The sequence below is a fragment of the Trachinotus anak genome, unplaced genomic scaffold, assembly GCF_046630095.1.
Source record: "Trachinotus anak isolate AG129_WGS33_773 ecotype Australia unplaced genomic scaffold, CSIRO_AGI_Tana_v1 ptg000034l, whole genome shotgun sequence".
In the NCBI taxonomy this organism is placed as follows: Eukaryota; Metazoa; Chordata; class Actinopteri; order Carangiformes; family Carangidae; genus Trachinotus; species Trachinotus anak.
Window position 1 is genome coordinate 5292062 of NW_027273885.1, and position 14775 is coordinate 5306836.

At 41.4% G+C, this 14775-nt stretch overlaps 1 protein-coding gene across 1 annotated transcript in view; it reads left to right on the forward strand.

Annotated features, from left to right (window-relative positions):
- pik3cb (phosphatidylinositol-4,5-bisphosphate 3-kinase, catalytic subunit beta) overlaps positions 1 to 14775 on the forward strand; it is a 54129-nt gene that overhangs the window by 24808 nt on the left and 14546 nt on the right. The window contains exons 3-8 of the mRNA XM_071471584.1: positions 1867 to 2062; positions 3935 to 4163; positions 5717 to 5946; positions 9633 to 9812; positions 10824 to 10991; positions 13856 to 13945. Of these exons, the coding sequence (XP_071327685.1) occupies positions 1904 to 2062; positions 3935 to 4163; positions 5717 to 5946; positions 9633 to 9812; positions 10824 to 10991; positions 13856 to 13945 (1056 nt within the window). The 5' untranslated portion in view covers positions 1867 to 1903. The remainder of the gene's footprint in view (positions 1 to 1866; positions 2063 to 3934; positions 4164 to 5716; positions 5947 to 9632; positions 9813 to 10823; positions 10992 to 13855; positions 13946 to 14775) is intronic.

Genomic DNA, 14775 nt, shown 5'->3' on the forward strand with positions numbered 1-14775 from the left:
TGTAGGGATACAGTAGTTGAGCAGTTCACAAACTGTCCAGAGGAAAGGGCCATTTGACTGCAAAATAAAGTGGTGAAAATTTTCAAAATAAAGCATACTCTTAAACTGATATTAGCTTTTTTCGGTGGGCATTTTCTAAAAGTGGTTGAAAGCGAACGACCCCGTCATGAGCACATCATTCGGCTTCTGCGTTTCCAAACTGGCAACGCGCTGGCTCAACCTACTGCAGGTAATACACTGACTATAGATGAGTACCTCACACAACCTCACATCAAATAACCCAAACTATCACTTCAACTGATTTCCTGTGCATCATCCTTCGCCGCTTTCAGTAACTGTCAAGTCCCTTGTAAGAGAAGTCCAGACAGCGATCTGCAGTTTGAGCAACACACAGAAACACACAAGATTGTTTTCCATTTGCATGGCTGATAATGTTAAGTGGCTGAGATTGTGGCTCCAAATGCACCGCGGATATGCTCCATCCTCAGGCACGTGGCACAGCAGCGGCTCGTCTGCTGGCAGCTGGAGCACTTAACTTAGAGGGGAAAGACCATTAGAGGCAATCAGGTCCGTTATTTTTAATGGGCGGATCGGGACGAAATGGATATGGACCTGTGGCCTAGTGGAAGAGTTAATGTACTAGTCCGCTTGAGGACTAGGTAATGAGAAAAAAGGCAGGTGGAAGTGGTGTGATGCTACAGCTGTGGTTCAGGCATGAGCCCAAATGGAAACCAGGCTGTGGCTGTTTTTACACCAACAGCTGGGAAGCCACTTACTGCAGCTCAGTGGAATTCCCTGCAGTCAACATGCAGCGTGCATGTGTTTATTTGTCCACGTGTGTCTGCTTGAAACCTACAGTTTCTGAAATTGTATGTTTGCAGTGTTACATTGTGTGTCCTGATTTATTTATTTATTTATTTATTTATTTTTTTTTTTTGGCATTCTTCTGCTTATCTCACTGGCTGACAGAAACTGCCTTTCTCAGCAGTGTTTTTGAAAACATGGAGAGGAGCTGTGTACATAAGACAGGAGGTGAACTCCCCCCCTGCCTTCCTTGATAATTACTTTAGCAGCGCGATCTGTGTTTTTGTACGTTTAGTGAAGGTCTGCACGGTGCATATATGTATTTGTTTGAACTTTCATACGTGCAGTATTGGTCTATAAGTGTGACTGTTTTCATTATGTGTGTGTCCTGTGCTGTGGGGACCAGACTGTCAGATGAGGGGAGGGCAGGCTGACCTTTTGTTCTGTTTGCTTAGTGGGCATTCTTCTGAGCACTGGCCCTCATCCAAGTTAAAGCCAGCGGCCTCCCTCTGGATTGAGCACAGTGCTGCCTCTACAGGGATTCAGCCACACTGAATCATCTGCACCTGTCAGCTTGTTGTTACTGAAAAGGATGACAGAAAGAGGCACAATGATATAGCTTAATGATTTAAGATGTTCAAATAACTGGATTGTTTTAACAGCATCAAGGGGGAGGGGGGCTAATGGCTTTCCAGAATACCACCTTGAGTTGTACGTTTTCAGTCATGAGAACATGGGAAGATGTTCACGTGAGGCGCATTTGCCTTATGTTGGTTGAATTCGTTGTATAGAAGCTGGATGACTCATATTATAATTTGCTCTGTTACTTGTGAAGCTGTTATTTTACTAGGTGCCATTTTCTCCTCTGTAATTATGATTTTAGAAACTGATTTGTACTTGTCCCACAACTGAACCCTTCAATTTACAAAATGACCTGTTGAGAACAAGTATATCTGAATGAATGAATGAAGTATCTTTCAATAAACGTCCTCATCTTCACTCATTAAAAGCATGAAGCTCAGTCTGAAATGAGTTTGTCGTCTCTCTCCTCTGTCCCTCCAGGTCCTTATGGTTGAGGTGGTGTGTGGTGCCCTTTGCCATGCCTCCTGCCATGACAGACCTCCTGGACATATGGGCAGCCCACTCTCCCCTGGCCGGACATGCTCCGGATCAGATCACTGTGGACTTTCTGCTGCCCACCGGTATCTACATCCAGATGGATGTTCCGCGCGAGGCCACCATTCAGCACATCAAACTGGTGAGTGGTACTGGGTGGGTGAGGGCTAAAATGGGAAGAATCATGTTGCTGCTGAGAGGTCCAGCTGAACAAGACAACAGATAATTTACAGACTCTAATAAAATCAAATTTGAACACACTTCACAGACATTAAATTGATTTATTTGCTTGTTATTTGTCCTGAACTTCCATTATTGTCCTTACATGCCTCTAGGCCTATTGTCCTAATGAGGAAAACAGTCCACAGCCCTCACACATACACTAACAAGTAGACACACACAGATCACACGGTCACTCAGTTAGTCAGTTAGACATTATCTAATGCTTGTTTTTTTACAGGAATGGCTCTTGAGGTTGGGTGGGGTGTTTTTTGTTTTCGAGTAGCTGTAGCTGTCAGCAGGCAAATAGCTCGTGACATCACGTATAACTGCAGCAAATAATGTGAAGGTGGAGGTCGGAGGTCACAGACTTGAGAAAATGACTGTTTACCGCATTTACTGCATTTTATTCTGAAGGCGTTTGATGTGCATGGAGGAAAACAGCAGCCACCCCCCACCTCCCATCCATGATGATTTAACTGTAGAGAAACCAGAAAAAATGGAAAACACCTGAAATATGAAAACCCTCCAATAACAGCTACCTTACTTTGAGGCTGACCTCCATGTTGGTGTTGTCTGAAAGCTGTTTCTGTGTCGACTACTGACGCACACAGATGAGTGCAAATATTAAAAACAATTCATTACAGCATCACCTCACAAACAGCCTCAACATTTAGTTCTGACCAAGTTTTACAAAGGTAATATTTATTTCTGTCACTGTTGGACTGAATAATAATGTATAGGATTTTTTTTTTTTCCAATGTCCGGCATAAACACGCAAACTCAAACATTTTCACTGTTGGACATTCACAAATATTTGCTTTTAGCCGTAGTGTTTTTGTTTTTAACGTCAAGAAAGGATGATGAGTGAGGTCTCTGCCTGAGTCTCTGAGTCCATGTATACATGGCTGTGCATGCATAAAAGATGTCTGTCGGCATGGACATGTGCGAGATCTTCACTCCCTGAGGGAAGCGTGAACAGAAGCAGTGGAAAGCTCTGACAAATAATGTGTCTCTGAAGTGAGAGAGAGAGAGGCTCCTCTGAGCCTTTATAGTAAATGATATGAGAGGGCAAATATGAGGAAGCCAGGAAGAGTATTTAGTTTAGTTTTGCCAAAGACTCTTTATCAGTGATCAAACAGCAAAAAAGAGCTGGCTTATAAATGATCATGTTTCACTGACACTAATTAAGACAAGTTTCAGATTCTTAAGAAAATGGCTTTCAAATGTTTTTTGCAAGTGACAGTTCCTGCTCACTGGAAACATCAACTAATTACTGCAAATCCTTTCTGCTTTTTTCTTGTGGTTTGTGGAGCGATATGATCAACACGACCAACACAACAACTACAGCATAGCTCCATAACCTCAGACAAACACACAGAAGACCCTGTGATCATGCGGCGGGGTGCAGTGACATGAATCATGCCGGGATTGGCTGCTGGACGTATTATTCACATCCTGATTGGCTCACCCAGAAGCTGTGTCATGTTGCCATGAGTCATGTGTGTTTGTGTCAATGAAACATACTCTTCTGTCAATTTGACTTGTTATTGACTTGTTAGTCATTACACAATGGTCAAGAGGAGACATACAATATTAGAATAATAAAACAAAAAAGACATCAAAGTTAGGGGAGAAAAAAAAAAAGTTATTCTTGTTAGTTGTAAAGTATTAGTTTTGAAAAATAAACAAATGCCCCTGGGAATCAATTCCACGTCCTTCCCTTAGATTCATCTATGCATGTTCATCCAGCCACAAGCAAAACCACTTCAGCAGTTCTTCTTCTGCCTTCCAGCTCTTATGGAAGCAGGCTCAGACACTGCCACTGTTTCCCGCCCTGGGCGAGATGGAGAGCCACATGTTCGAGTGTGTCAACCAGGCCGCCGTGCACGAAGAACTGGAGGACGAAACCCGCCGGCTATGCGATGTTCGCCCTTTCCTGCCGGTCCTCAAGCTGGTGACGCGCAACTGCGGCCGAGCAGAGCGTCTGCTGGACTCCAAAATCGGCGTTCTCATCGGAAAGGGTGAGGCGGCTTTAAGAGTTTTCATGTTTCAGATTATCACCCAGGCTCTCACACACACTATTCCCTCCCTGACTGATTCATCTACTGTCCCAATAACGTAAAGTGGTTCAGAGTTAGTAAGAGGGACAGTTACCTTAAGCACCTCCATCACTACACTAAGTAGCTGTGCTACTCAGCACATTCACTGCTGAGGCCCCTCTGTATCTGGCTTCCATCAGCTGCCCCGCTGTCTGATAGAGAGGCGTGAGGACTGACTGGACATGTTTCTGACATGTCTTCCATCAGCTGTCACTTTGCATTATCTCAGGTGAAGATGAGGCCTTTCAGAGGAGCAGATGCGATTGATCGCAGCTGTAGGAAAGCTCAGTCCTCTGAGGTGATTAAGCACTGATTGAAGATTCACTGACACAGTATTTATTAACGCATAAAAAAGATTCTTCTTTTCAAAGTTAGACTTATATGTTTGTATCATCCAGCAACACAACAGCTATAGAGCTGCAATAATTAGTTGATTAATAATTTAGTCAATTGATTGCATGTCAACCTCTCTCTCACACTCACTCACACACACACACACACACACACACATTCCTGTCTCTCTCACTATGACTATAATAAAGGCAAAAAGCCTGAAAACATAACTTAAAAAACAATTTCCTCTTTCTCACTAACACCACCAACTCAGGAGGCGTTCAGGCACTGTGTTGAAATGTGGGTCATCCATGTGTTGGTAGCATACAGAGTGAAACACACAAACAGTGTTGTTATGTGTGTAAAACACAAGAAAATAGACTTGGGACATTGGTCCAACTCTCCTCTGAAAGACGTATCTAAGAATATGGCAGCAGACCTCTCCAGAGGAAGGCAGACCGAGGCAGAGAAGGGTCTCTGATTGAAGGAGACTCAGACGATATTGATATTCTTCCCTCCTGGCTTCACTTTGGTCTGACTCGAAGCTTTAAAGGCTTTTGACAGAGTAAAGTGGTGTTTCAAAAGAAACCCCATGGGCACGTCTTGATAGTCCCACATATACACACAGCGACCTCGTGCAGCGCACAATAACAACCTATTGCACACTCACAAGGCCAACCATGTTTTTTTTCCCTTCCAGAAAAACAGTCACACTAACCGGCTCACACACTCGCACAATGCAGCTAATGTGGTCCAGAGCCCCTCTTTGAATGCTGAAGGACATATGAATGTTAAATGGCTTAAAATGTCAACATGTTGTTTTCATTTTAAAGGGAGTATTGTGCAGCAACCCTTTGATAAAATACTGAGACAAAAGCTCAATAGGGAGCAGAGAGATAAAACACAATCAGCCAAACAGCAGTTTATACCTCTGGCATTTGGTTTAATCCCATTTATAATTCTTTAACATGTTCATGACAGCTATATGTAAATGTCTTGGAAAGCTTCATGCTCAGTTTATATAAAAAACTAATTGTTATAAAATATTGCTGTAATCTAATCTGTCCACTTCGTTCATACAAATCATGATGCATCCTTCATTATAGCAGTGCTGTGACAAAGCCCTTTTAAACCTCCACCAGGTCTCCATGAACTCGACGCCATCAATGACCAGGAGGTGAAGGACTTTCGCAGTAAGATGTTTCGTACGAGTGAAGAGAAGATGCAGCGGGTCCAGAAGATGACCTTTGTAGAGTGGCTGCACGCCTGCTTCTCCCCGCAGCTGGAGCCCGCGGCGGGGACGGCCATCACCGACGGAGTCAATGACCGGTCGGCCGACCTGAAAGTCACGATCCACTTTGATCAGTCTCAGGTGAGAGTCTGTCGACCCAGTAGTACACTGAGTGGAGACCAGGATCAAGTGTATATGTATTTGTATCTGGGATATAGGTCAAACATATTTATTAAAAAGTTTTTTTTTGTTTTATGCTGTGAGCAAACTGTCAACTGTTGAACCCATTTCCCACAACACCCCTCTACCTTCAGCATAAACAAACGGCTTACAAAAAAATTTGACTTTAACTCAAAGTCATCAGTATAACAGCTGTTATAAAGTGTGTTGTGTCCACACCAGTTTTATTACATGTTGTACCATAAATAGTCAAACTGTCACCATTTGACAACAGACAACAAAGTTAAAATGACTTATATTACCAGTGTAAACTATTCAAACACAAAGTCCTTCTTTGTTTTTAATTAAAATCATTGATAGCTACTGCACACCAATACTTTGTTCTTGGCTTGAAAGTTGGACAGTCATGATGGCCTCCACAAATGTCCTGCGGCATAAAATGATAAATAATAATTGTAGCAACCACACCAGTTGTCAGTGTTTCTGAGAATTTATATCTAATGGAAATCATCATTACTTTATTAATACACAAGAAGTATATTGGGAAGACCATCAGACATCCAGGACTCCACAAAGGACGGAGTGTTATGGGATCAGACGCAGGAGCATTTCTTTCTTTTTATATCTTTCTGTTATAATAACTTGGAATTAGGGCTGAACCATAGACGAACAAATCATATTGCAATTATTTTGGCAGATATTGAGATTATGATATGATTTTTTTTTTTTTATGCATTTCATTTTCTCTGAAAGAAATATAAAAATTATGATGATCTAATTTTAGCTGGAGGTCTGTACTATACATTCCTTTGTGTGGAGAATTTGATTTGTAGGCCGGAGCGTCTCTGTGCTTCGTTTATGGTCTGTTGTGACATATTTTATCCTTATTTAAAAAAAACTGCTGCTCCTGCGATGTGCTATTGCACTTGGCCATATTGAAATTTAAATAATATTTCGATTAATTCTTCAGCCCTACTACTCAATTATGTTGAGAAGTGTAATCTTGAAAAACACATCTAGAGAATATTATATATAATGAGAACTAATACATTTCGCAACGTTTGATTTAAAATGATCTTACACCTAATTACCTTACAGTAAATTGTACAATCACAATAATTCTTTAATTAAATAGTATCTTACACGTATTATACCTTACAGTAAACTGTACATATACAATAATTTATTAATTGAATATAGTAGGTCCCTGCTTGTTTAATGGCACCATGTTTAATTCTTCAGTAAGTGGTACTTAGTTTTCATCATGCTGGATGGGGCACTTGTGCTTCTTGGTGAGCAGCTATCAGTTACAAGCAACAACGGCTAATTCATGTACGTGTGTGTTTTCATTTTTGTCATCATTTCTTCTAATTGATCTAGAGGAGACTCCTCACTGAGGGATAATTGTTCAGAGCACTCTGCAGCCAGGCTGATACAATAACAAACCCATTACCCAAACCCATAATGTGCTGCTGCCTGTACAACGTCTTTGCATGCATAATGAGCCCTGAACAGCAGTGTGACTTACCGCACCACTCCAGCAGACAAAACCACCTTGTTAGAGTAGCAGAAGTGGCCATGTGACTCCACCAGTGTGGACACGTGCGCCGTCGCTCAGCCTCCTTTCCTGCTCACTGCTGGCTGCTCCACAGAAGTCACGTGACTCAGCCCAAATAGCAAGTCATGTGACCAAACAAAGTGGGTCAAAACCATCAGTGAAATTATGCCATTCTCCCACACACACACACACACACACACACACACATACACACTCACTCTCTCAAGCGTTAACATGACAGCTCAAGGGACCAAAATGCTGATTAAAAGGAGCCTCTCATTTCCTCTCCTGCTCTGAACTCTGTGTCCTTCCATCTGTCTTTGCCTATTTGCTTGTGTTTTAGAAATAATGTCATTTAATCAAGACAGATGGTCGTGTCCCTCCAGACTCTTGTATATCAGCTTTGATCAACTTCAGATGCACAAACACACATTGACACAAAAAAAAAAAAAAAATCGGGCCATCTGTGCCACTGCGCTCAGGTGGACATTGGCAGGAAGTCTTATTTGGGAGGTCAGACACAATGAGCCTCATTACAGACAGGAAGTGTGGCAGTGTGGTTTATTGTTGTGAAGTGAATATGAGCAAGGTTCAGTGGGAACCTTCGTCTTAGTGATATCATTAGGCCGGCTCAGTGGTTTACCTGGGTCCTGTTCACTTATTCTCTCACTGCATTAGAGTTTCATCTAACTTCACCTTCAATGTAATGTTCCGGCCCTTCAGAGAAATGCTCGGGGCTCTTGGTGCTGTCGTCCCACCAGAATGTAGCCACGGCCATTTTTTGTTGTTAATTATTAATGGGTGACATTTTTATGAAACCTCCAGGAAATTAAAATTCCATCTCAGGTATCCGGTCAGAGCTGTGCTATAAATACTGTGAAGCAGTGAGCCGGCTGTGGTAATGTGTGGAGGACTCATGTTCATTTTCACGCGTTTAGTACAGTCTGTTGCAGCAGGACTTCATTCAGCCGCGAACATCCACGAGATCACGTGTGTGTTTGAACTCAGTGACTGTGTGTGTGTGTGTGTGTGTGTGTGTGTGTGTGTGTGAGAGAGAGGGGTTTTGAGGTGAATCTACTCCCTGTAAACTTCGGCCCCTTTACTCACATCAGCAGTAACATGCCTGGGCATTATTTTAGACTTGCTTCATATTTCTTAAGTGATAAATAGCTGTTGTGGTTACCTTCTTTATGTGTCAAGTAAAATTTAACCCAAAGTACGGCCGCTCCTGTCCCATAAAGATTACAAAAACTTATTCATGCTTTTATTTAAAGTGCATTAGATTATTGCACTGCTCTTTTGAAGCAGTTGAACTGTGCTGCTGGACTTTTGACTAAAACAAGGGAGAGAGGGCAAATCACCCTGGTTTTAGCTACACTCCACTGACGCCCAGTATCTTTTAGAATAGAGTTTAAGGTCCTTTTACTTAGTGGTGATTAAAATCCTTCACAAGCTCTTAGATCTTCTTAACTAAACTTCAAAACTATGGGACAACAGCTAAAAACCTATTTATTTAACTTCTTCTTCTCTCATATTTTAAGCATACTTTCCTGTTTTTATTTCCATTCACGTTTTTTATCTCTACTGTCTTTGTATTGTGTAATTTTATTGTCCTTCTAGTTACCCTTTTATTGTGCGATTCTATTTCTTTTTTTTATTGTAAAGCACTTTGAGCTATATCTCTTGTATGAAAAGTGCTCTATAAATAAAGTTAATTATTATTATGAGGTGAGAGTACAGCCTATTCTTTGCAGTGGATTGTATGTTAAGCCCTGCCTGTTCATGTCCATCAAACTTTTATTTGATCTTTCCTTTTCTGCATTTGTCTCATCTGGACTAATGTGTATAAGTGATGGAGAATATCACTTAACGTTCCTCCTCACAGCCTTTATATGATCCAACGACGAAGCCTCCAGCAGGTCAAGAGCCTGTACTTTCTCTCTTTTTTATCATCTTTTGGACCTGATTTCACAAAAATTACACATAAAAACTAGTTATGATTTTACAAAGGTTAAAACCTTGAGGGAAAAAAAACAATAAAACACTTGACTCAGTGTCTCCGTGTCTGTTTTCCGTCCTTGTCTTCCAGGATTCAGCCAGTCTGAAGGTGCCATCATCCTGCACCCCCACAGAGCTGATGGAGATGGCCGTGAGGAAGTGGCTGACCACCCACGGCCCCGAGGAGGAGGCGTGGAGGGGTCAGTACGTCCTGAGGCTCAGCCAGTGTCTGGAGTTCCTCTTTGGAGACCACCCCCTGATTCAGTACAAGGTCGGTCAGTGGCTACACGGTGGACTGGTGCTTATAATGACTGGTGAACTCAGATCTTGAGTGAGATGTGTCATTATCATGACCAGAACCAGATTTAGTGGAGACTGTTTGTTTTTTTTGTTTTTTTAAAGAAAAGTTTTATGCTTAATAACTACAGCATGGTTGTTCTTCCAGGTCAGAGAAATTCATGCAGTGTTGCGTTAGTGTGACAATAACAATCTGAGATTATGATCTAGGAGAGAGAGAATGATAAGGCAGTAGAGTAGTGTACACTACTCTACTGCCTTATCATTCTCTTTCCTTATTGCTTCACCTGCTCTGTGGGGCGATGTCACATCCCGTGGCAGGTATAGAGTACCCTTGACTTTCTGTGAAATGAAAATGTTTAGTCTGGAAGGTTTTTATTATCAGATGCATATCATGGAATTTAAGATTTTCCCAACTCACAGCCTGATAACTTGAGAGTGCGTGAAGTTGTGTTTGGGATGACATCCAATAAACTTAACAGTTGCTTCGTACAAACACTCTTCTGCGTGGAGCCTCAGGAGCTAAATCTTTATGTATCTGATTTTTTGAGAAGCTAAGTCTGGTTGGTTAAGTGACTTTCTTTTTAAACATCATTTAAATCATCAACATAACCAAGTCGATTCAAACTGGATTTGTTTTTGTACATATGCAGCTTTGCATTTTAATTTGAGTCAGCTGGCAAACAGCTGAGAACTTTCACTTGTTTGTTTATTTCTCTAAAAGTACTTTTGCTGATTCAACATCTATGCACACTTAACTGTGAATGTCCTGATCTTTTACTGTTTGTTAAAAGGTGTCTTTGAGTGCTTTGAAAGGTGCCTATAAATGAAATGTATTATTATTATTATTATTATTATTATTATTATGTGAGCAAAATGCAAGTTCAAAACCACTGTAAACAAGACATTTTTCTATTTTTTCATGTTAGGTAAGGTTAAAATATGCACATAACTAAAATGCATTCCTGTCTGGTCTTATTTGCAGTATATCCGATTGTGCATGCAGGCCAGGGAGTGTCCGCACCTCACCCTGGTCCACATCAGCACCGTCAAAGCCATGTTTGACAAGGAGATGTCCACCATCGGAGCTGTGGTCAGTCGCAAGTCCTCCAATCCACCTTTACCACTACCTCCCAAGAGAAGGGTTCCCACGGTGAGTCCTGTAACGTATGCGGCTGAGTGAATGAATGCAGTTCTCAGTTCTGTGTCGTGGTGGTTTTGTCTGTTGAGCGTCTGACGTTGTTTTTAGAGGAACGACAATTCACTCCCTCCAAATGTGCAGGTCAGCTGATCACTCTGTGTCGTACGCAGCTTAGGAAAATTTCTCCCCACATGCTATTTTTTATCACGGTACAGAAAATAGAAATCTTAACTGGTGTACGCAAATTTGATCAGTGATTGTTTGACATCACCAGGACTAAAACTTCACATGTGAAATGTTCTCATGCACTCTAGATAAGAGTCAATTATCTTAATCTTAATATCTGCCGGTGTTTACGGAGCCGTGTTCTTGTTTCACTAAAACATTAAAAGCTTCACAGTTTTATTGACTCCCTGGCGCTGAGCGAGGCAGGTGTGGAGGTTTACCAAGTAAACATGTGCTGGCAGCTGCCACCTGTCTTTTATGAGGCAAGCCTGCACTGTCCTGCCAGCATTTGCCACGTTGTCAGAAAACATCGCTATCTCTCCTCGCTGCCGCTGCCAGGTGCACAGTGACATCACTCCTCTGTGTGTGCGTCCACATTTTAAATGTCAGGTTGAATTTAATTGGCCTCCGTTAGCAAGTGTCATGGGGTGTTGATATCCTGATTCCACACTGACTGTTGGTGCCTCGGTGATGTTTGGTTTGGATAGTGGGTTAACCTTACAGGTGAGAGATGGATAGATGGAAAGAGAGAGAGAAGGAGAGAGAGAAGGATAGGGATAGAGAGAGAGACAGCAATAGAAACAGAGGGATAGATGGATAGAGAGAGAGAGAGAGAGACATACATATATATGCAGATACACATATATACATTTTTTTTAAAAAGCAATGGACAGACAGTAATATAGGTGAAATCAAATACTAAAAAAGTAAATGACTGGGCAACAGTCCAGATCATGAGCCACTGCCTTGTGGCGGAGGTGTCATACAGCCTGATGGCTGTGGGGACAAATGATCTCTTGAATCATCACATGAACCACTTTATATGTCGCATATTTAAATCATAACTGTGTTGGAACAGTTCTTTTTCAACAACTTCTTACTGTCAACACCTTACAGTTGAACATTTCTCTTTGTTTACAGTAAAAACAGCCTCTAACTTCACCTCACTTCCACATTTTTTTTTGTGATGACTAAGTATAAACTCACTGGAAACTGTGACTCAGGGAATTACAGAGTGTCACAATCATTGTGTTCTGTGATTTATCATAAATTCAGGATTCTGGAAAATGAAGGTACATTATAAATGCATGTTTCTTCTTCTATGAGATGGTGGGACCTCATAGTCCAAAAAAGAAACACACAATTACCCCATGATGCTGTGGAAAAGTGAACAGTGAACCATTATCCTGCTATCAAAATTATTGCAGTTAATTTTCCTTTAATTGACTTTTCTGTAACCCCCCCCCCCCCCCCCCAAGCAGCATTTTCTCTCCACACCGCACTAAGAAGGTGTCTATCGCATCTTCATCCCCTCCCGATTAGATAACTGTAACACCTAGTTTTTTCCAGTGAATACCTGCTGTGTTTGCAGCTCATAGTCACCTGTCACGGTGTTAACAGCATTTAAGAAACAAGACCATGTTTCACCAACCGTGGCATCATTGTAATGACTTTCCTATTGCTCAGAACTGATTTTGCTGATAACGTTAAAGCCAGGATAGTTCTCACTCTATGTTATAACTCTAACTTTGTATTGCTGTTTTTATTGATTCATGTTTAGACCATAGACTGTGTATAAAAATAGACGTAGACTTCGGGTCTGAAAAGTGAAGCAAATACGGAAGTGCCTTAAAGCTACATTCTATCTTGTCTGATTGTATTGAAGTCTATGGAAAAATGTCTCTACTTCTCACTTGATTTATTACCTCAGTAATAAGTCCCATATGGTCCCATTTAGAGGAAAATAGACAATAAAGCAGGGCATGCATTAGAGCAGATTAGATTGATAGACTGTACCTCACACGGCGATAATCAGGATAGAGGACACAGTCAGATCCACCCCTTGCTCTTCCTCAGCTCCACTTTCTCGTCCAAATATGGCTTCTTATGGTTTCAAAAACCAAGATGGCGACGGCCAAATTAAAACAGCAGTTCACAAAACAGTGGGTGAGGTCACGGTGGGTTCACCACTTGGTTTAGACACAAAGATGAAAAAGTCACAAATGTGTTTTTTCTCTCTCTCTTTTAAATCCTCCTAATATAAAGAAGCTCTTTTATGATTTTTTACTATTTTACTGTTTTTGACTGTGCAGAGACACAGATTGTGGTCAGGCAGTAATAAACTGACTGTGTGGGTGCCTGTGACAGGAAGAGAGATTTATTTTCAGGAAAGAAGCTGTCAGTGGATGCTGTGCCGTCGTGCTGTGGGAAACAAAGCAAGAGGAGGGAACAGAAGGACAAGGTGTTTTTGTGATGATACAGTAGTGTGAGCTCTTTTTTCTGCCTCTACACAACTGTAGCCTCATATCAGACAAGAGGCAAATTACACACACTCACATGAGTATTTAAACAACACAAAGAGGGAGGCAGCACACTGCAGGAAGTGTGCTAGTTAGTCATGTTCGTAGTCTCTAGGTGTCATGTGATGCTGTTTGTGCTGCTGTCTGCTGACCCTCGCAAATCCACTCGGCTTGACATCAGAACGACCTGCGTGACCTCCCACATTTTTGTGTTTGTATGTATGTGTGTGTAGGGAACTGGTGGGTGTGTGAAGAAGCGGCGTGCTGGGGTACATATTATTACACTGCATTATGCAAATGCTGCTCACTCATTGCGAGTCTGTCTGTCTCCTCTCGCTCTCTCTTCTTCAGCAAGTACAGACGTGTGTGTGGGACGTGTCTTGCCCATTTAAGATAGTCCTGGTGAATGCCAGCAAGGTGAACGCAGAGGAGACTGCCAAGGTAAACTCCCACTTTGTCCACATACATGAAACAGTCATTTGTGTTCCTGTTAATATGTCACTGCACACATAAAAAACCCCTTGCAGCCACAGTTGTAACATGTTTCACATTGACATTTTCTGTCAGTTTAGTCATGATTTCTAATCTGCATGTTGGGACTGTTTTTATGATGCTTAAACTCATAATATGTAACTTTCCCACATTAACATGTGTAATAGTTGTTTTGCGTGCACTGAGATTATGCCAGATGTTTCCAGCCCTTTTCAAACCAGCGAAATGCATGATTTTAATCGTACTACCACCACTACTACCACTATAAATCATGGTATTATTATCATTAGTAGTAATGATAATGATAATAATATCATGATTTATGGGCCATTTTCAAAAACTACATTACAAAGTGCTTGACAAAGGCAGCAAAAATATTAATTAAAAATATTTTAAAGAGAAGAACCACAGATAAAACAGTTTGGTGTATTAAAACCAATACTGAGCAGTTTCAGGAGAAATCTAACAATTCATGGGAAAGTAAAACCAGGAAATGTGATAATAAAATAGATGTAATAAAAAATGATAACAGCCTGTTTCATTTGGTTGCCTGTCAATAGCGTCATATCCCCTTTGCTCATTTGTGAGTGTTTTGGTTGCCTGCCAGAAGCACCAAACTGACAAAGGATTTTCGTCATCGGACGTCTGGATCTTAAAATATCACAGAGAAAGAAGCAAGGCAATTGTTAGACACCTCATCTACCAGCCACTCCAAGACGTCCTGTGTCCACAGAAGAGCACTGGAGAATCACAGATTTTTAACGTGAAACTGCTTTATT